This window comes from Megachile rotundata, chromosome 1, assembly GCF_050947335.1.
Source record: "Megachile rotundata isolate GNS110a chromosome 1, iyMegRotu1, whole genome shotgun sequence".
NCBI classification, from domain to species: domain Eukaryota; kingdom Metazoa; phylum Arthropoda; class Insecta; order Hymenoptera; family Megachilidae; genus Megachile; species Megachile rotundata.
The window spans coordinates 12,335,526-12,359,662 of record NC_134983.1 but is presented as its reverse complement, the minus strand read 5'-3'; the positions used below and the strand labels follow the sequence as shown (position 1 = coordinate 12,359,662).

The following is a 24,137-nucleotide window of genomic DNA, read 5'->3' as shown; positions in this document are numbered from 1 at the left end:
CCGGCCTATGATCGACTCGAGAACGTATTCTCCACGGGAATAAGTTATTTATTACGAATAGCACGGTGAAAGGTAGAAAGTCCATCTCCATAGCGAGCAATAAATATATATGATTCGTTGCGTAAGATTCGTAGAGGATGAAAGTTGCACGGTGTTCGCGAATCGATTTTCGCAAACCGTGTATTACACGATGGTTACCGATGACCACCGTTTAAGATTTAACGATCACGGTTAATTGAATTCGATCCTGTCGAAGAGCATTGGAACTCGGGCACAGATGCCGCGATAAAAAGCAAATTAACGTCGAAATGAGTGACACAGGAGCGAGAAGTACCGTTTCCTATGGAAACCTCCGGGGAGAATCAAGAATTAGCTCTTACTTTGTGCATACTCTTCGATTTTATAGTGGACTCCCGTTATATTGCCACGGGTGCGGTTGTTGGAGCGGAAAATTCTTAAAGTTGCAGCGTGGTAATTTGACGTATGTCGATTTCGCGAGTGAAGGTTCGATGGATGGCCATTTCACATGCGAGGATTTGATGGATGGTGAGGTAATGTATGGCGATTCGACGCATAATAATTCGACGCGTGGTAATTCGGTACATGGCGATTTTGTATGTGAGGAGTCGATGCGTAGCAAGTCCACGCGTGGCGATTCGACGGGTGACAATTCCACGCGTAGCAATTCGACGCGTGGTAATTCGACGCGTGGAGATTCAACGCGTGGTGATTCGACGCATGGTGATTTGACGCGTGGTACTTCGACGCGTGGTAATTTGATACGTGGTAATTCCACGCGTGGAGATTCAACGCGTAGTGATTCGACGTATAGTAATTTGACGCGTGGTGATTCAACGCGTGTAATTTGATACGTGGTAATTCGACGCGTAGTAATTCGACGCGTGGCAATTCCGCGCGTAGTAATTCGATACGTGACGATTCCACACGTGGTAATTCGACGCGTGGTAATTCGACGCGTAGTAATTCGACGCGTAGCAATTCCGCGCGTAGTAATTCGATACGTGACGATTCCACACGTTGTAATTCGACGCGTGGTAATTCGACGCGTAGTAATTCGACGCGTGGCAATTCCTCGCGTAGCAATTCAATGCGTAGTGATTACCACATGTGGTAATTCGAAGCGTGGTAATTCGACGAGTGGTAATTCGATGCGTGATGATTCCAAGCCTAGTAATTCGACCCATGACGATTCCACATATGACGATTCAACATATGACGATTTGATGCATCACAATTCGGCCCATAACAATTCCACACGTGACGTCATACGACAATTAGACACCTAGTAATTCGATTGTTCACACAAAAGGGATATTTGCCCACAGGCTATATGATTGACGGTAATATAACGAGAGTCTACTGTATTTCGTCTGTATCGCTTAACAAGACGTCGCTGGTTCCAAATAAGGAGGCGAACGACTGGTGTCATAAACATTCCCGTCGTTCGAATTGAGCCGTACGATGTGGTTCCCTGCTCGATCGCGATTGACAGTTTCGTAAAAAGGTCCCCGTTGTAACGACACTCCCAAAGATGTATGATTCCGCTTCGCAGAAACGTGCCTCTAATTTGCTCTCTCGTGTCGTCGAAATACAGGTCGCAGAACGCTTTCCTCGGGATCTGGGTATTGACATTTTTTAAGTAGCCTTTCTTTTTGTAACTGAAAGTTCATGATAAGATTGATGTCATTACATCACACTCCAGTTGTAAAAGTTCCATTATAAATGTAGCATATTTTCTGAACAGTTTGTATAATTTTTTATATTTATGAAAACATAAAAATTATTACTTTCTTGTAATTTTGAAATGGAAATTGTTACCAAAACTATTTCTTTCAGTACTTAATGTATTTCAATTTTGACACTTTTCTTCATCAATAGAGAAAAAGTAAATGACATTAATAATTTATAATTTCACGGTCGTACATTCGTATCAAACTTCTATCCTCATTTTAATCACAGAATATTCTGTCGCAAAAATGGAACACGCTGTACGAATCGTTCGTTTACGACAATGATCAAGTTTACAGAAACAGTGATATTTACATGCTTATCATCTACTATTGAACTTGTAATCAGTTCGCAGAGTTACAAAAGAGATCAATCAATAGAGTCAGACATTTGACCCTCTAAGCCCCTCATATGTACACATATGCAAGTATCAAGATCAGTTGAAGAGGCCAGAGGGAGTTTCGTAGCCGGTGTTGCCGTAGCATAACAATAGCAGCGACAATTTGTTCGGTAGTCGAGCGGAATGATTCGCGGATACAAATTTCGTGGTGAATGGAACGTATAAATCGTTATCGAGAAATATGTTCGGCAGGCACGTGAAAGGGTCGATGCAAAGAAGCGGAGAGAGAAGGTGGCCACGGTGCACGGCCACTCGGTAAATAAGGATAATACCGCGTTCCAAAGGTCCGTGCACCATGCGCCGCCGGTTAATTTGGTCAGCCTCGATTAGCCCCGAACGACTTACAACGCCGAGCGGACTGATTTATCCGCTTGCTCGCTCTCTCGCCGCCAATACGCGCAGAACGTTAATGAAGACAGTTCTATCGTTCAGACACGTACCTGCCTTTGGATCACCTTTGCTTGCGCTGGCAAAAAGATGCCGGAATACGTATCTCCTTTGCATAACTCGGTCGACCATGTTTTCGAACGATCGATAACTGTGCCGAACATAGTTTGTTTTGCGAGAGTACGTGTACGATAAATCTACAGATGTGGCGGTGCTTGCATTTTTCTTTAGGTTGGGACGCTATTAAATATACCGCGTAACGTGGTTGAAAGTAGCGATATTCGATGTTAAGAATGATGCGACTGTTTTTGGAATTTGGACATTTTTATATTTTGTGAAGTTGGTTTTTGGAAGTTTAACCATTTGCACTCGCGAGGTGACTCACATTCACCGTTCAGTTTAATACGACGAAATTGAAAAGACGGGGAATTGTAATTCGACGCGTGGCAATTCCGCGGGTAGTAGTTCGATACGTGACGATTCCACGCGTGGTAATTCGACGCGTGGTAATTCGACGCGTAGCAATTCGACGCGTGGTAATTCCGCGCGTAGTAATTCGATACGTGACGATTCCACACGTGGTAATTCAACGCGTGGTAATTCGACGCGTAGTAATTCGAAGCGAGGCAATTCCGCGCGTAGTAATTCGATATGTGATGATTCTACACGTGGTAATTCGACGCGTGGTAATTCGAGACGTAGTAATTCGTCGCGTGGCAATTCCGCGCGTAGTAATTCGATACGTAACGATTCCACACGTGCTAATTCGACGAGTGGTATTTCGACGCGTAGTAATTCGACGCGAGGCAATTCCGCGCGTAGTAATTCGATATGTGGTGATTCTACACGTGGTAATTCGACGCGTGGTAATTCGAGACGTAGTAATTCGTCGCGTGGCAATTCCGCGCGTAGTAATTCGATGCGTAATGATTACCACACGTGGTAATTCGACGAGTGGGAAACTGCAGTATCTATTTAATCAATTCGAGAATCTGAAACTATGAAACTTTCATACCTTCCCATCATACGCTATACAATTATATTCCTACAGTTTTTTGCCATTAACAAAATACCGCGTTAATAATTTTAAACGCCGTAGTTATTCAGATTTTTCGCATTTTCTATCACCGTGCTTCCTGAATAGTCCGCAAATCAAGTAACAAATTAATAGAAAACATCGTTCTACGTTCAATGTTCCCGTCATGGATAGTCCAATTTACTCCTTCAAAAATTGCTCTATAAACACCCTATCTCCGGTAATGTCTACATCGGCTGTTAACCTAATCTCCCGCGCGTTGAACTTGCAACGAGCACGCCGCGTACGGCAAGGTAGATCGCAATAAAAAGAAACCGTGTATAATATATAATGGGCTTATCTTCGTAATAACTTGTAGTTACTTCGGCCACGATAGATCTTGCCGATAATTTCAAAGACAGCCGTAAGCCGATCGCTGTGTACACGTTCGCCTGTGATCCTCGGGTAGGACTCGACTAATTTATTCCTCGAACTTAACCTGGCAACGAGTTTTCGTTTAAAAACATTCGTGTAACGTTATCCTTCGATTTTCCTTGCGGATTCTAATCGAGGTACAAAATTGTGAGGTCGAAGTGCACGACGATCCACCAAGGTCAAATATGCAAATACGAGCTGACATTTGATGAATAGAGTGATTAGAGTCTTTCTGGATGTTCTTGAAGAATTATCGGTGTAGATGGGACGAAAAATACTTGTAATGGCAGAGTATCGTAGTTAGGATGAATTACTTAATCTTGTACCTGTCGATAGGAAAGCTGTAATTCGACTCTTGGTTATTGGAATATGTTGTAAATACTTGACATGATAAATCGTCATGTATCGTAGAAGAGAACGTTAATAGTTTAATATTGAGTGAATTTGAAATTTTTCATATCCCATATTTTCTGATCCCAGATTTCTACATTTACTTATTTTTATAAATTCTCAAACTTGCTAAATTCCTAAATTCTCAAATTTTCAGACGCCGGTTCCAAAATTCTTCAATTACCCAATTTCTCCACTCTTCAATTTTCTACTGTCCCTACTTTACAATTTTCTAATTCTTTTTTCTCCGATTTCACAATTTCCAAATTCCCGGTTCTCCAATTTCCGAATTACCCAATCTCCCAATTTTCCAAATTTCGTAAGTATACAAGATGTTGCTAATTACATGTAAGCAACCATCAAAAGTACCCAGGTCAATAATCACAAAAATCCGCAAAGCTGGCGTTTTCCGTATTTTCGCCCGAAAACACGAAATTGAAATTTCGGTCGATCATAACAGGTCCGTATGTTTCACGAGATTACGTAACGCTTAATTACCAGTCTGACTCGCGGTTAGTTTGCCGGCCTCAAGATAATATTCGTTCAGTGTTTCGTTTTTTTTTCTTCAACGCACGGCTGACAAATGAAAGAACCCGGGTATCAATTTCCTAAGATGACGGCTCATTAAAAGTTATCGATCACCGGCTGCTAACATATTATTACATTTATTAGAGGTCATTATCCATATTAAATTTTCTTAATTACGTTTAACCGATCTAATAACGTTTCACGAGACCGCGTTACCGCCGTTTCTGCTTTTCTTTTCTTTTTGAAACCGGCAAAACGCTCCACGTCCGCTTGCATAAATTTGCACTCGGACCACGAACAATTATAGACATATAAGTTAAAACTGACAACGTATTGATCGTCGGCCATTTTTATCGCGAAACATTTGTAGTAATTAAATTAATTCCAGGGGGAGTCGTTCGGTCGCGGATTGCCTAACGAATGATTGATGAACGTTATATTCTCATTACCAGTCGCTACTGTGGGAATATATGTACGTGTAATATACAGTATATAAAGTGCTACATATGTACGTTCCTTATGTATCTCGGGCTCACTGGGCATCATTAAGAACAGTTTACCCGGTCTTTCATTAGTCATCGCGGATTTAATACGTCGTTTGATTTCATCCACCGAGTTGTTCGATCACCTTCGTTTCTTTCGTCTTTTTTTTCGAGACCGAAGTATCGTCGTGTTCTGCACGAGACAAATTGTGTTGGACAGTTTTTTTTTACGAGACATGTTTTGTCGAGATATTGCCGATATTTATGGCTGTGAGATAGAACGAAGGTCGTTCGTGAAATTCAGTGATGGGCAGATCAAGTACCCCGTAATGAACTCACTGCTGTACATTTCAGGTGATAAAAGTTGCTCTTCAAACTTCCTGCTTTTTTAAACAAAAGCAGTAATTTAGAGGTGATCTGATAATTTGATAGAGCTCATAATTTAGTTGGAATTATAGACCTTAAGAAATGTATAAATACAGAAATATGAAATTCAGTTTTAAAAATGTACATACTTGAAGCTGAAGAAAATAAGTTTAGAATGATTATAAAACTTTCAAAACTAAGAAATTTAATAATTTGCTAATTTAAAAATTTCAAGACATAGGAAGTATAAAATTAAAAAATGAAAGAGTTTGAACATTCTTCTCCGATTACTGAATGAAACCATACTCGCAGAAATGAAGGCAGTTTGACAAGTTTCTCGGTAAAGTCCCAGAATCGATTACTTCGTTAATTAGATCCATAAAATTGCAAAGACAACGTCTCAGTGTGTCTCGACGTGTATAGTATTACAATTTCATTGTCGTGGCCGAAACTACAGGCTAGACCCACGTCCCTGTTCATGAATAACAAATGCACGTAACGACGAGTTTCCTGAAAACGGGAACGCTGGCATGGGCGTGTCTCGCGTGACGAGTATCTCTTTTTGGATCGATTCACCGTTCCGTTTCGCAAGTTCCTCCTGTTTTAGACAGGATTTGCGATTACGAATGCCCAACTATTATCATAAACAAACTGCTTTTAACGTTATAAACCGCACACCAATTTGTATCTAACATCTAAACCAGCCATTTGGTTCTGGAAACTAGTAACACAATTTCATGATAACATCGAGGCGCAATCTTTGTGCGATTAAATGTGACGTTACGCAATGTTCATGAGGATTCTGTAAACGGTGTATTCAATACTGCATTCAGTACATACAGAATACTTGAAACAACTTTATTTTAAATAATTTTTAACAATGTTGTGGGTAATGAATAATAAATAAAATGTTCAACACATTGCCTAGTCTGGAGTACGTAAAATATACGTCCAAATTTTGCGGTGTTAAATATTACTGTATTTTAAACATAACACTCAAGCAATGATTTTATTCTTTTTCTTTAATTTAGTCAAAATAGAAGTACATTCTTTTACTTGCATTAATCTAAAGCAGATGACGGGGTCTTTCAAATCTTATAAATGTTCTGAATGTACTTACTGTTGCTACACATATGTGTGCACAAGTATGCAAGTTCATCAAGCGTGTGTCTAAGCGTGTAAATGTCAACAAACAAGTAATGAAATAATTTATTAATTCTATTAGTTATTGCTGGTAAAAAAAAAGTAAGGAAATAGTAAGGAAGGTGGTCCTGATTCGATATCAGGATGCAACCTGTTTCGGCGAAGCAGAAGAAGCCGTCCTCCGCGCGAGCGACAGCGAAAAACAGCCATTTTGTATTCTACGTAGTCGCGCGAGGAATCGTGCCGGTATCGGATTTACAAAACAGTCGGACGGAAGATCAGATTTACAGCAGTGTTGCTTCGACCACCGAGAGCGATTGTTTCCAGGTAATGTCTTGACGAAACGTGGGAATGCTCGAGCATATATCGACAATGAAAAGCATCCGCCCTCCGCCCCCACGATATAACAACGAACGAACGGTATCGGGTCGTGGTACACGATACTGCGGCTAATAACGACTTCTTCGAGACGACCGTGTCGGATAAATCTGTGAAATGGTAACGTGAACAGGATGTAAACGGTGTGACATATCAGAAAAAGAGCCGAAGTTTTGTCGGCTTGGGGTACTTTGGATTAGGGCAAAACTTGACAAAGTTATCGAAGTTCCTCTAAATTTTCTTATTGGCAAATATCTGAGTGTTCAAGCTTTCGAATTTTTATATGTTCAGATATCAACTTTTTTATTTATAAATTTGCAAATTTTTAAATCTTCAAATTTCTGCATTTGTAAATTTATAAATTGCTAAGTTTTAACTTTGGAATTTCTGAGCTAACAAATTCTATATATTTTTTAATTTCTGGCTTACCAAATCTCTATATTTCTGAACTATCAAATTTTCTTCACGTTTCTTAAATGTGAACATTTCTTCAATTTGCAAATTTCCATATCTTCAAATTTGGAATATTTTTCTGATTCCCAAGCTACTAATTCTTCGGATCTCGACTTTCTACGCATGTCGTTCCAAAGATCGAGAATACCATGCAACCTCTATTTACTGAAACCCTAATTCGGCAGATTTATTAAACCGTGATACGATTCTCAATCAACGCAAATGAAAATTAGAATACAGCTAACTCCGATGTTGTTTTCGCGTGTAGCGCGATCATAAATCTTCCCAAATGGATGGAAATATACAAGTAATTAAGCGCAAGCGACAGACAACACCGACTATGATCGTGTAATTATCCGAATATACAAAAACGTAAGGAAGACAAATTGACGACTCGATCTGTGTGAAATTGCTTCTCTCGCAAATGACAATTTCGTCCTTGACATATTACGTTGTACGCGTGTAGTTCTTCGAGTAAAAAGAATTTTGAAATTTGATGAAAACGTTTCGCAAAACATTTCGATCGTAATTGTGAGAATTTTAGCGTTCTTTGGTAAAGGAGATGTAGGTAAAGGCAATCTTATGATATTACTTTAATTAGGAAATTCAAAGTTTAAATTTGTAGGTTTCTAGATTCTGAGGTCCTTTTCTTGAATTCTCATGTTTCGAACTTCTAAATTATTCAAGTGTCAAATTTACAAATTTACATATTATCAAATACCTAAATTTCCTTATCTCACGTGTCAAATCCTCATATGCCAAATTCCCATACCCCAAGTTCCCATGTTCAGAATTCCCAAATGTCCAAGTTCCAAAACACCCAACTTCTGCCATCAAGTTTACTGTTATCGTATACTCAATATTTAGGTCTACGCTTGAGCTCGACTCCCCGTCACGTAGGCATAAGCACGAGGATTAGTATAATCACGGATCAGAAACATCGTTATCGACCCTCATGAAGGTCGCCATCGAACGTCTCTGCTCAGTATTTCGGTGACTCGCGTTGTGTTCGGACTGGTTTCGTTTACACGGCGATTTTGGAACGCGTTAAAGTGACTTTCTTTGCGTTTTCATCGCGCTTATCGATCGATGATCAATCACGGATACTTGAGGAAGCGATACAACGTTGGTAGTCGCATAGACAGTGGACAGACTCGGGTCATTCAGGTCTCGTGGGAACTCATCGTGATTAGTCCATGTCAGTGGCAACGCTAGTTATGCTAATTGCCCTTGGGCCTGCTACCAGCATCGAGCACGGCTGCAGATAAGCCAGGTATGAAGCTGGTACCTTCGACTATCGATTTATCGAGTGCACTCCCTCGTGGGGATTACAGATTGGTTGTTCGATCATAGAATCGCGATAGCTTCGATTGTAGGAGGCATGAACTTTCGCGTTTCATCATTGAATCATTTTTTGATATCTGTGGATTATCGGAACACAGGGCGTGTACGCTAATGACATATATTTACTCGAATGTTATTACTTTTTATTTCAGTGTGGAATACGTGTAACCAGATATTTTAGATAGGTACTTCAAATAGGTAATTCGAACGAATAATTAGTACCTAGCAAATATTGATTTTCTTATGGTGCTTTCTACTTTTTAAATTGTTTGAAACTGTTATGATAGTAATGTAAATATTCGTATGAATCAGTTTAGCATGTAATGTTAAATTTTTCACTAATCTATTTTTGCAACGACTTAGATAATTGGATAATTAAAGTATCACATCAAATATATTATTTTATAAATGTAATTGTTCAAATTTGATATTGATCCGTATAAATCAAATGTGTTAGTCAATTTATTAGTCAATTAGTATATTTGATAATAGTATACTTTCAGTTAATTACAACTATCATTCTCTTACATATGGTACATGCTTTATCTGCAAATTTATCGTTGTGATGAGGTTTATTTTTTAAAAAGTACATCGTATTATATCATGGATCTGCAATTTTCGGGTGCAGCGTGTTATAGCAATTTTACGATAAAATGCGATAGAATCGCTATAATGATTGTATTTGCTTATGTTACAGGCGTCAGGACCGCCGGTGCAGCTGGAACCAGTGGACCTGTCCGTGAAAACTCCTGTGGTGTTGCAGGTGCCTCGGTATAGTCCAGCAGCTATAATTAGTGCCGCCTCTAGAAAAATCCCTTCACCTTCGACGACGCCCACGCCTCCACCGTTCTCCATCTCCATCGGTGAGTGAACAAAATTTAACGATGCATGCACATTTTTAGCGAGTGTCGAAAGAATCTTTCTCGAAATAAACTGAAAGAGTCGCGAAAACTTCCTTGTCGATATACTACGTCAAATTTGATCACTGATACTTCATAGTGTATCGAGGACAATCAACTCCATAAATATCTATCTAATTTATTTTGAATATGTGTGGGTTAATTAAGGGAAATATTATTTGCATAATATCTCAATCAAGCATACAGAAATACAGTTTAATGTATTAAAATTTGCAGAAAGTTCTAATTATAGATTTTATGATAATTACAAGATACAGATATCACAAACGTCTCTCATTTACCTTAATGAAAACAGTTCAATCAACCAAAGTCAATTTTGTTGACCGCTTAAAATTTGCCGAACGGGAATTCAATATAATAAAAGTAATAATTCGCTAGATTAATTGAAAACGAAATTACCATTTGGAAGAGTTTAATCAAAAGACGAAAGTTTCCTAAATAAGTTTGATTAAAGCGGTCGTTTTCGCTGCGGCAATCAACATATTAATTTCGCAAAAATTCAATCACCGAACGTTCAAAGTGGTCCGAATACGTGAAAATTCGGCTTAAGGGCGATACGGAGTTAAGTATAATTCACGTAATAACCGTATCTCGTAATTGGTCGAAAGCGAAATTTAATGAGGGACGTCGATACAATCTCCTTGCAAGGCCCTCGCTTGATACAGGGGTTACGTGTACCCGATTACTCCTAAAGAAGTTTCTGCAAACATAGAAACTCCTCTTACTTAATATTCATCCATTTATTAACCGTCGTATACGAAACCGTAAGGCAATCAAGCGATTAAAAGCTCGTTAGACTGACACGTAACGCGGAGATAATTTGCGTTAGAACAATATACTTACTCGTCCTAGCTTCGAATTTATTCTTCGGCATCTCTGCTCATGTATTACGCTAAATACCCATGTCAATTTCGCATACTAATTTGTTTACCATACATGGATACGATTTTTATACGATGAATATTTTTATGAAGTCTTATATAAAACGAGTGTCTCTGCTATATCATGTTTTAGGTGATGTAGTCATATTTTATTTTATTGAAACACCTTTCGGTTCATGTCAGTGAAGATGCCACATTTTAAGAACATGTTCTATTTTATCAGTGATGAACAGATCTATTTCCAGGTTTCTAAAATCAGGTTTCAGACTGTCAAGTTTGGAGACTTAGAAATCTTGAAACTTGTTAAATATAGAACTTTTGATATTTGTCAAATACAGTCTAAGAATATAACAATGTAGGCGTCCTTTTCAATCAGTGACATCCACATTGACACCGCGGATTAGTGTCCCTAACGCGTGACTCATACTCGAGATTTTATAACCAGAAACAGTTTGAATGGAACGGACCCATAAAACAGCAGCATTCGTATAACAATTAGCCGAAGGAGCAGGCAATTCGATTAACATACTCGACGTATCTCGAACGCGGTTCTCCGACACCGGCAGATCTTTTAGCGCAGTTAACGCCTGGTTGCAATAAATGCTCGTTTGTGAGACGTGCTTAAAATTCCAACGTTCGCAACACCGTAGAATCTACATTATGAACCGAAGGCGAAGGAAACCGCCTATCGTCTATTGCCTGTCTCTAGGAGCGCGTGGTCGAATCACGCTCGTGTGCGTGTAAACGTGCACGCGCTGAAATGGCGCGGCTCGAATGTGGTCAAACACTCGCTTATGGGTAAACCGTGGAGATCTCCGGCGATTGCGTTGCTTTATGGGTTAATTATGTGTGATTTTTTCTGCATACCGTTCGCGGACGAGCCCACCGTCTCTGGCCGTTCTATGGAAAAGCGACGCGGGTTTTACGAACGAGCCAAGGCTATATCGGCGATAGACTTCGTCCTTGCGTAGCGCGAACGTAAACGATTAGCCGCGACCTGCGATTTAACGGTAAATTGTTCTCGTATCACTTTCACCTTGCTATCATTTCTTTTAATAGTCGTTCATTAAGATATAATCTTTTTTGTCCATGGAGCTAACTGCTGCGATGTTTCGGGAATTTGAGGACTTGGGATTTGCAGATTTCGGATTAAGGAATTTGGGGTTTCAGGACTTAAAACTTGAGGTCTTGATTCTGAAACGTTTGCATTAGCTTATTCATGTACAATTTTTTCGATTGTTGCAATGAAGATAAATTACTGAGGTTAGGAACATTTCAGTATTTGAGTCTTGGAGATTTCGGATTAAGCAATTTGGGGCTTGAAGATTTATGGGTTCTGAAACTCCTGTATTCACTCTATTATCTTTGCTATTTTTGGCTAAATTCTTAAAGAATTTAAGGTTTTGGAATTTCAAAATTTGTGGAACTTCTGCAATCTCAGATTCATGTTTCCCTATCCCTATTTACTCAGTGTTCAAATAATCTGTGTGAACGCTGTCATGGTTTGGTTTTCTAAGAACCTATTTTGAGCGTTAAACACTATAGTAATTTTAACTACGTGAATCACAGTACATATTTCGCTCTATCTTGAACGTAATGTCGTTCCAGCCGAGGAATCAATTCCCCACGCATCACACGCGTCTCGCTACCTAATTCGTCGTCGTATCTCGAATGTCTCGCGGAAGATGAAATTATGTTACCTCCGGCTGATATCCCGAGGTTCGAGCGAAACAGCATTGGGCAAAAAGTCGTTGGTCCCTGAAACGATCCTAAGCGAGCTTAATGGCCAAGACAAGAGAGGTACCAGTTTCATATAGAAGGCGTTGAAGCAAAAAGTCGTTTCTCGCGTAAAGTGGCGTGCAACGTGGGTACACTTAAAAGAGTTCGAACCGCGAAATCGCTCAGTCGGGGGGCACGGGCCACGCCTCTTTTTTATTACTTGAATCGCGGTTCGAGGGAAAAAAGAAGGAAGAAAATCGGCGAAAGAGGAAGAGGCGAAAGAGACAAGCGATGTAACGCGTGGTGCGAGCTCCTGAATAGCGTTTGGACTCGCATTCTCTTCCATTTCTGGATTAATGACCACGCACACCTGCGCAGTCCGAAGTCCGAATGCGATTGGGGTCGCAACCCGTAGTCCTTGCCCCAGGGCATCGTTGTCCTATAGTCAACGGTCTCGTCGCCGTGTTCGTCGCTCGGAAATGTTGGGAATACTTTTCTGTTGCGAATCGCCGTGCAGCGGACAGGAATAGCCAATTTGTTCGACGCTCTTTGACCATCTCGGTCACCTGGTACTGAAAACTTGCGCTGAATTCGATACGATCCAGGTGTCGACCACAGATTTCTCTGGAGGGTTGAAATGTTTTTAACCTGCTCGTAGGATAGTGTTACAGGAAATGTAGGGAGTAATATCACGTATATTGGAGTCTGGATATATGGCCCTGGGCTGTAGAAGATATTGGAGGATGTAATTGCTGATGTGGCAGGATAGCGTTAGAAGTATGTGGAAAATATCAGGTTCATTAGATGACAATTTCTGGTAGGAGAGTATTATGGGAAATGTGTGGAAGAGTATTATATTTATTGGAGGTTCGATATATGGTCTTGAACAGAACTGTAGGAGAGTATTGTAGAAAGGGTCATTTAAACGACACTTTTCCAATGCAGTGTTTCATCCCTTAGGATTTAAGGGATGGATCTTAATCCATCTGATTTTACTGTTGAGATTACCTCTCAACAGTAATACATAGTTAACACAACTTAAAACTGTAGAAATAATTCACAAAATCATTCTGAAAGTATAAACTATATTGAAACTAAATTTAAAAGTTTGATAATATCTAAGTTTCCGAACTTGAAATTTCCAGATAGGCTGAAACTTTTCGCCCTCTTCTAATAGCATCCTCAAGTTTCTATATACTTATTGTCGCTTCGTTGGTAGTTCCTACATATTTATTGTTGTTTGGTCGAGTACGAACAGATGTCGTTGATACGTTTTAGACCCAAAGTTGAAGTTGTGTATAAGCGGTTCGTGTCCATAAATCGTTACTCGGTGGCTATCGGAAAATTCCGATCGTACGCGGATACCATATAGGCGTATGGAATTGGTTCTCGTTGCACATTCAGCGGCTCGACCGCGTTCGGGATATCCGGAGGCCTGTTGACGCAACGAAAAATAAAACACCTTGAAAAACAGATAATTTTATGTAGTGAATGTTATTGATCGAATGAATCTTTCAACAAGTACATGATGAACTTTCCACTTGAAAATCTACAGCTTATTCATATCAAACTTTATTGAATTCTGTGAAGATGTACAGTTCTACATTTTCTTAAGTCTAACTAAATTCGAAATTTCATTTTTTTTAAATAAATTCTTTTGCATTAAAAATTTTGTACATTGCAATGTTCTCTAAAATCTTCTGTATAGAAATGAATATATCGACAATGTATGATCGTTTTTCATTTATGTATTTGTATACCTAAAAGTTGCACTTGTACATGTAAATATGTTTGCATACTTAAATCGCATAATTGTATTCACGAATTTTGATGTTTTTTTTTTATCGTGAAAGGGTTCTCAGAGTAAGAGAATGGGGTTAAATGATTTCTGACATTGTAAAACGTGTTTTAATCCTTCCTGGATCTCACGATCTATTTTGAATATCTACCTTTCTAAACATGCCTCTTGGCATTTCGAACGCGGACGACGGACTTTTTCAAAGCTACAAAGAATCGGGAGCAATCATCAGAAATTTCGAAACAACGACACGAATCGTGCGTTGCGACATGCTCGTGAGAACCTTGCGGATGGTTCGACGAATAAAAATGACAATTAAGAGCTTCTGTTTTGGATGACGGGTGGCGATAAATCATACGGTTGATCGCTTCATAAAACGAACAATCAAAGTTTCTCGATTACATTCGAATGTTCACGATATATCTCTGTTCTTCGATATACAGCCACTCACGACAATTATTGTTCATAAAAGACCATAATAATTCGAATAAAATATACGTTGTATACAGAGTGTCTCATTTAAGTACCATATATTTTTTTTAATTACGAAAATAAGAATAAATATTTTAACATTGATCACTTAGTATCATTGAAATTATGCATGAAAGTGTCTCGTGTCTATGAAAAAGTTTGATCGTTTTAATAATTAAAAAGATTGAAGGATTATACATATATTGAAACACTCTGTATAACGTATCAAACTAATTTTCTTCATCGCAATACAAATTTTTTGTACAATCTTTTTCCTCAGTAAAAATTTATTAATTTATGTATCTGATGAATAAACCAATATAATTATTGCAGAAGATTAAATAATAAAAGTAGTTTCTAAGATCACTCAATCTTAACTTTCCCTGGCCATAAAAATTGAGCAGCTCGTTTAATTTAAAATGACTTTTTTTACGAGGTGTTTGAAAGAACTTTCGTGACCGACAGTAAACTTTTGGCTCCTTATAAATGTTATCTGAGGTTGCACGAAAAATAGCAATTAAGGACGTCGAATTCTAAAACGGTTATTTACACTGTTATTCACGATCCTCCTTTTTTTCGACATTATAGTCGTCGAGTCATTAACCATCGGCTTTCTAGCAAAGTTACGCGGTACGACCTCACAAAACTCGGTGATCATCGCGCATTAACGTTCGCCGTTGTTACTCGTTGCGGCTTTCATCGGTGCCCCTTTGACTCCCTTTTCGAAACGTGTCTCGTGTTATAAAGGAAACTTGTCACGCGTTCACTTCACGGATACCAACGTTCATTGGCGTAACTAGGATTTTCGTCTGGGGTGGGCCAGGATCTCTGAAATTAATGATTTGGGGATTTGTGAATTTTGAGATAAGTTTGGGAATTTTAGAACTTTTTGGGAGATTTTGAGGATTTGGGGATTTGGTTGTTTGATGAGTTTGGAGTTTAAGAGGTTGGGAAGCTGGAAGTTTGCAAATTTAGGGATTTGGGGATTTGGAGATTTGGAGATTTGGAGATTTGGAGATTTGGAGATTTGCAGATTTGGAGATTTAGAGATTTGGAGATTTGGAGATTTGGAGACTTGGAGATTTGGAGACTTGGAGATTTGGAGATTTGGAGATTTGGAGATTTGGAAATTTGGGGATTTAGAGATTTGGAGATTTGGAGATTTGGGAACTTAGAAATCTGAGAATTTGGGAATTAGGTAATTTGGGAATTTGGGAATTCGGGAATTTGTGAATTTGGGAATTTGTGAATTTGGGAATTTGGGAATTTGGGAATTTGGGAATTTGAGAATTTGGGAATTTGGGAATTGGAAGATTTGAGAATTCGGAAATTTGAGAGTTGGGAGATTTGAGAAATTGGAAATTTAAGAGTTTGGAAACTTGAGAATTTGAAAATTTGGAAATTTGGAAATTTGGAAATTTGGGAAGTAAAAAATTTGAGAATTTGGAAATTTGAAAATTTAGAAATTTTGTAACTCACAAATTGAATAACTCTAATATGAGACACATTTGGTATACAAATACTTTGCATCTTTGATACCACATAAATGGTTATTTTTGAAAACCAGGTCCGCTTACGCCAATGTCAACGTCCCACGGATCCAAAAGTGACGTCATTTGTTTGCGAACGTAAACGTCTGTCCACATTGGGGCGTGCAACGATTCGGTAAAAGGGCCAGCGTGCGAAAGTGATTCGTCAACTCGTCATACCCCTTGCATATAGAGTCGAAGTGAAATTAGAAATTTGCCGAAGGTCGTTGTTCATTTGCATTCTGTCACGTTCGAAATTAATATGGGTCCCCGTTCTCGGTTACTGCTATTACATTTTGCTACTGTCGTTTTTAGCTGTTATGATTAATCAATTATTACATAGGTCATGTTACACTAATACGGTCTGCAAAAATGTAGCACATTACTTCTTCAACAAACTTGATTTCTGAAAACATATTTTAATGTATGTATTCTTTATGATTGTGATCTGCTTACGATTCTTATGTATGACATTTTACATCTTAATAAGAATTGTATAGTTTTATTGATACTATCTATGGAAAAGTAAATAATAAGTTTGTTTTGTAATTTCACATAACATATTTGCAGTAATCTGATCTGATTAATATGACCATTGATCCGATGTACAATCATTCCCTGTTATAAGAATATACAGACTAAATTTTCATTTTCATAACAAATTTTTGTCTCAACCAAAAATGCATCCCTGAAGTAATTAATGTTTAAAAGCCGCAATTACTCTCACACGCAACAATATAAAGACTAATAAACCTATCAAGTTCACAATCCAGTTCCCAATTCAATTCCCCTCTCAAGTTCGCAATTGTTTATCAGAATTAACACTCCGCTTGTAAAATCGGTAATTCCATTCACATTCATCGGCGCATTCTCTCCTCGCTCGGTTTATCTTTTAATTCAGAAATGTTCTTTCGTTTACATTATCAACGGCACCGTTTATCGCAGTTCCGAACAATAAGCGATTCAAAGCTTATCTACATAGCAGGGGTACCAACAATTACGCGATTCCACGGCAATGAATATTATTAGCGTAATTGCGAGACGTAGCCGAGCGAGTCTGGCTTTGTCGTCTCGACGAATAATTAAACAAAGCACCTGCAGGAGCGCGGCCGTAGACAAAGCGTCTCGTTCAATGCCGTTTGTCGTTCGAAATTACCGCAGCTCGCGTTGTTTTCGTTGTTCGGAAAGCACAGATCGATATCTCGTGAAAGATTCCCCGGAGAAAGTCGACGGTTCGTGAGGCACGCTGTCGGAGCTTTTCGTATAATTCACATCCGGGAGAGGAATACCTGTGCAACGTGCTCCTCTCCATCTTCTCTTGTCTCTCTTCTTCTTCGTTCTCCATCTTTTTTTTTACGTGATTTTAACGGAGAGAAGATGACGGATAGCGTTCCGTTTGTTGGGAGTCGGCCTGAACCGACGCTCCCAGAGTTTGATTGTCTTTGATTAATTACTGGTGTTGTTTCTCGGCCGGCGGAAGCCGACGGGTAGCAATCTAGATAATGCGTAACCGTATTAACGGTCCGGCTTTTTTTGTCTTTGAGAACGCTATGGCCACCGGTGCAAGACTTAGATTCGCAACATACTTTCGACGCACATTAGGGGTGAGTTTGGAGTCATTGCAAATATCTTTTCGCTGTAAATAAATTCTCTTGCTTTTTTAGTTGGATTATATTTCTTTTGAGTTGGGTTATCTTTCTTTTTAGTTGGATTATCTTTCTCTTTAGTTGGATTATTTCCTTACCCTAAAATATCGTGCCACACGTGACACAAACTAGAGTTCACATGTGACAAACCAAACTCATATGTTCCCTGCATTTCGGGTTCAATTCTAATTATAATCTTCATAATCAGAGATCATTGAACTTTTCAACTTCATGTTGAAGCAATAATTAGTGCACTGTAAGGGACGCAACTGCCTAGAAATCTGTAGCTTAGAAGGTTAATTAAAATTCATAGTTCAAAAGATAAAAGAGTACTGTTAGTTTTCACCCATTTCCAATAGCAACACTTTCAAAAATTTTCCAATATTTTCCTTGAAACGAAGTCGCAAACAAATTGTATTCACATATTACAATTATTCAGTAGTTCATTCATATACTCATACATACATTCATACATTTTTGTCACATATGTGATTATGTATTTTGCTCATATATGTCTTATGACTCTTTCTTTCTCACACGTACCATGTACATATATTTTGTCTAATTTTCATACACGCAATTATGCTCTACTATAAATTCCCTACCGTTAAAGAACACCTTACAATCGTACCTTCGAAAAACACGAAGCCTCACGCAGCAATTATCTGAACTGATAAGAGAATCGCGACAGTCTTTCGGCGCGAAATTAAACAGAAAGACGAAGCACGTGCAAGTTGCATAGTAGCAGCATGACATCGTGTGTTGCTCCAGCAAATAACCGCTTGTTATCATAACGCTCTGTTATCGTGCACGGTGAGTCTGCCGTTAGCGTGTTCCGAGCATCGCGATATACCTTTGGCGAATGGTTAAACGATAATCGGTGACCGAGTAACCGATTCGATGATAAGAGCTTGTAAACGTCATGGATAATCAGTTTGTCTGAATGTAGTCCTTAACGTGCCGCGATTTATCGACCATCGGCCAGTGAATATCAAATGAGAACTGAATCTTGTTTTATCATTCGGTAAGAGTTAATTACGCTTTAAGATATGGTAAATGCACGTTTACATTATTATACGCGTAACTGTTTATTATATATGTCTTGCTTTACATACGGGACTGTTAAATTATTCATCGGAATTTTTGCCATCGCTTTCCGAGTATGTAGGGCAATTTTTATGCAACGCGAGGTCGCGTCTCGAATTTTCGATTTTAAATATAGTGCTTGTAAGAGGAATGCACCAACTTTGCTGCAGTTATTTCATTTCAGCTTAGCATAATTACAGGAAATTTTACGGGTATTCATTTTCCAGAATTATAGTGTGCTTTCTTGAATAAAAGGTTCTTGTCGAAACTTTTTAATCTGTTTTTAACTAGCTAATTTACAATTTTTCTAGTTAAGTAGGAATAGAGGGAATTTAAACGCAGAGACATAGGTAAAGACACATGTCATGGCTTCTATAGGTAAAATCTACAAAGTTAGAAATCTCTAACTTCATAAGCACAAAAGAAACTGAAAATCAATGCTGATAATGTGATCAAAGATAATTTCCAATTTCGCGAACTATCTTGAAATTTTCAAAAGCCAAGCTATTGAAATAGACTAATTTTGACGAAAGATTTCAAAAAAGAAATCGCAAACCTCTTCGGTCCTTAATGCAATTTCGTCGTAAGTCTATAAATCTCTAAGAAAGCTGTTTCCAAATCAAAGTTATCAGCGTTCAAGCAGAATAATGGCAGCTCTAAAAACGGGTATAAGTTCGAAACGCAATTATCGTCGATACAAGAGCAGAGAGTAGCACTCGATCGTGGAGGATCGTTACGTGTACGAATCGCAAGCTACTTCACGGTATCTTCGGATTTTACTACCGTCCCTCGGCACGGGTTATTTTTGGCCGGTGCTGGCGATTTTCACGAAATCCGAATGGCAGACCGAGCGAGCACCGAAGTGTCGCAGTTTTATTAGCGGCAATTAAGGCGACGTTTATGGAGCCTTATCGAAGCCGGAGAGCAGGCTGCGAGCATGTTCCGTCGATCGAGATAAATCCGTGTTGAATGGCAAAACGATGATCGCGAGAGGGAAGCGTTTGTTGGAAGCGAAAGAGAAAGAGTAGCCGGTAAGACGAGTAGCAATAGGCGGTGGTCATATCGCGCTCCAAGCATTTCACGATAGGATCTTAGATTCTTCGTGGGGTATGCGTATATATACCTGCACACTACCGATCGATTCACTCTTCCACGAACACCACACCGATTATCGCCATTCTCTGCGGCCAATAGTTCGAAACAGAGTGGCTGCAAGTGATTGCGAGTTGTCCGGCCGTGCCGCGACCCTAACCGTTCCGACACTGTCACCAGATAACTCGGATAAAGGACTGTGTTCTCGAGATCTGCCTTGTCTTTTTGTCTCGCCTTCTAGAAACTCCTTTGTCGTTCCTTGAACATTCTCCTCCTTGATCGTTAATTACACCTGAGAGTCTTTTTCTAAATACCTTAACTGATATGAACAACATTTTTTTCTTATTAATTCCTAATTACCTAAGTGCAAAATTTCTTTACATTTCGATAAGAGGTTACATAAATCAGTGGTTAAATATTTGATGGTTACGTAATCTCTTTATCAAGAATATACCGAATCACCATGATGGAAACGAGGAAACGAAATGCAATAAAAATCTATCATTTCGAAACGTTACGACACCCTATCGGACCGACATCTTTGATTCTTGGCATCAGAAATTAATTTCTGAAAGCATTGTTCATTACATAACTGAGATCTCATGCAAACGATATGGAGTTAACCATTTTCAGTTGGTCATACAACAGGGACCATAAAAGTGCATTTTATGTCGTTTTCATCGTGGCACGTACAATAATTCACCTCCACCCGGGGAACACGGTATTCGAAACATTCGTCGAATGAATTTACTGTTGCTAGCAGTTGTCGTTGATAATGAACGCACGCGTCGAGTTAATAAATCTGGTTGGAATCTTTTTCCCTCGAGTTTAATGCCGAAGAATCTGCCTGTATACAGGTGAAATCGTTGTAGGCGTCGATAAAGTTCGGCCCAGTTGGAATAAATCGTTGTTAACGTGGCTCACGTCGCTTTGATTTATGATTGGTTGTAAATCGATCGAACCCATAGGCAGATGCATAAATAGATACACGTACGTAATAGATCGATATTTATATTCATTTGCTTCTTGTGCTCTGTTGGATCGCTTTGTAACTGAGCGACATCAAAACGATGTTATAGCTATTTGTTTCTTCGCTTCGCATTACTAGTGTCTTCCTTTTTGCAACGTGTGTAGCTTAAAATAGTCTTGACACAAGTTATTATTGCTTTATTATTAATTATCGTATTGTCTGTTTCACTATGTTTATAACGAGTGATTTAAATCGTTCAAATTGTTGCAAATTATTATATTGAGCCCAATGAGTCAACTTCGAGTACAGGGGGTTAAAACTTGCCCCTCATATTGATATATGTATAAATGATGCAATGTAATAAATATAAATGATAATTTTAACTAACACTATGTGAACTTGTGTCAGAATTCGATCAGAAAATATTTAATGTAAATTCTTAGATTTTCCTTGCATGAAAATTGGGTAACAGTATCGCAGGAAAATTATCGGTAATTGTCGACATCGTTACCGAATCCGACACCTGTTGTTTTCTTTCCGATCGATAACCATCAGGCTCACCTTGACTCCTTTAAACGAAGCGTGCACTTTTTACTTGGCGCTTCGATCCCGCACAAGATACACACCGATGATTCTAGACGATTAATCATACGTTTACTGTGCCATTCGGCAAAAAGCATATTACGGGTGATAAATATTTACGGTGTGCCTCTGGCTAATTTATTAGCCACGTTGATAAAAATATTTAACGAGTCGACTTCAATTAATATGCTGATGCAACGTGTCTGAGGGAACGTGGGTTAAAAAGAGGCGAGTTTGAAAAGCGTCCAGGGACGAGTAGACCAAAGGAACGTTAGAGGCGTGGAGGCTAGAGAGCGATTGTAAGAGCAGGGAAGAAGTTGGACTATCGTTGAGAGAAGAGGAGCAAAGCGTGAGGCGAATCTTTAAGTCGTTTTACGCTTTTACATAACGCCAACGTTCCGTTGCGCCACGTTTTCGTCCTCGTCACGGTGTAAACGGTCGGTACCGTTCCTTCTTCGTGTCCGTTCCTCCTACTCCTTCGCCTCTTTCTTACTTCGCCGCCTTTCCTAACTATTTTTCGAGTACCTAAACCCGTCAGCTTGTGTAAGCTGCGACGATGGAAACGCGTCTCGTTCAAAGAGGAATCTTCATGACCGCTTTCTACTTCGTGAAGTCAATTTCGTCTTATCTCCTTCCTGCTCGTGAGGCAATCTTCGGACAGCATGATAGCATATTGTAAGGTGTATTGCGTCGCGATCAAACCATCCTCATTTTTTTCTGATTCCAGTTTTTAATGATCGCTACTCTCGTGCCTCTTCTGTCGATTTGATCGTGTATTAGCTTGTGATTTAGAAAGTCGTCGTCTGATGGAGTCGGATCAAATCATTGCAAAATAACCCTTCTGTGTACCAGTTTGAACATTAATTTCAGTAACATAGTCTTCGTTAATATCTTTGATATATCTACCGACACGTTCTGTTCGTTTTCAAATTTTAAACAAAGTTTTCAAATAACTTATCGATATTTATGGAACACTATTCTAACATAGATAACTATATGTAACAATATTGTATTTTTATAATATACTGTGTTCAGTATTTTGAAGGATGTGAATGTCAAAATACTTCTCCACACAAATTCCCTGCGCGTATATTCATTATCAGCGTAAAGCAGCAATGTTACCTTCTGTTCTGTTGTACCGCAATGCACTATTTTAAATAAATTTCGTGCATATTTCACGTGTCATTTGCATTTGGTTTGCACAAGGTTTGCATACGTTTTGCATATATTTCAACATGTGAAATTTGCATAAACATCGGTTTACTTATTGCCTGCAACAATCTAAATGGAGCGTTTCCGGAACCGAATAATATAAAGCACATTTAATGCGTCAACCAGAACCGTTCACCTATCATCAAGCGCATATCTCGGCGAAGGAAAAAAGCGGACCGTAAACAGTAGCGACATACTTTCGAAGAAATTAAGTATAATCGAGGGGTCCGAATGTTGGATTAAGTTGGCCAATGGGATAGAGAGGTAACCGTGGTTTCAGGATATAACAGGTACCAAGGAGGATCGTTAAAATCCTTGACGTGCCCCCGGATGTAGAAAGGCTCGATTGATTAACAGAATCGAAAGGTGCTGCGTTGCGTGGCGGATAGTTTGCAGACATTCATGTGCCTACGCGTCCACGATGGCAAGAGGAAGATGGACCGAAAAGTGTCCAGAGACGGAGATGGTACCGTGCCCATCCTCAACCCGGAACCGTTCATCACTTCTCTCTTTTTTCTGCGTGTTACAATGGTACGATGGTTCCCTTGACATTATGTCCCCTTGTACCGTGGCCGCCTCGAGTCGCCTCTGCTCGCTCTATTAGAGGAGCGATAGCCGGCTGACATTTCGAGGATCGAAGCCAGTCACCAAGATCGTTGATCTTTGAACACTAGATCAGGTGTACGTCGAATCTCCGTATCTCGATTAAGCCTTAATGGTGGCACCGAGGCCTTGGATCTCCGCTGCTCTCGATCCGAGCAAACTTGAGAGAGCTGAATAGTAATCTGTTTTTTCTCGTGACCGTTTCGAGTTGTGAAGAGAAAGTTCAATTAGGAAAAGACGAGACGAATATTTTTACCCTCAATGTTAGGTCTGTTTTCATACTGGATGTGACCCTTCAGTGTGGATATGTCAGAGTCACGAGCGAATAAATGTTCACTTTTTGCGACGAGGTGTGCTAAATATCCTTGTTTGTAACTTTATATTAAAATGACAACTTTGTACGCTTGCATAACGCTGTTCGTTGCATAGTACTGTACTGTGGCACGGTAATGACGGTTATACTGCAAGCTTGTTTTATGAGTATGTGTTATTGTACCCTCATAATAGTGACGTATCATTGAATGGAGATACTAAGTACTGCCTTTAGAGAGATAACGA

General features: G+C 39.2%; 1 protein-coding gene across 5 annotated transcripts in view; it reads left to right on the top strand.

The window, feature by feature from the left end:
- Positions 1-24,137, top strand: part of LOC100881458 (uncharacterized) — a 374,378-nt gene that overhangs the window by 145,930 nt on the left and 204,311 nt on the right. For 3 of the 5 annotated variants that reach the window (XM_012280661.2, XM_012280663.2, XM_012280662.2), the window contains one exon: positions 9,768-9,933. In XM_012280661.2, the coding sequence (XP_012136051.1) occupies positions 9,768-9,933 (166 nt within the window). Of the gene's footprint in view, positions 1-7,024; positions 7,223-9,767; positions 9,934-24,137 lie in introns of those variants that run through there. The other 2 variants (XM_076535503.1, XM_076535500.1) reach the window with 1 other exon arrangement.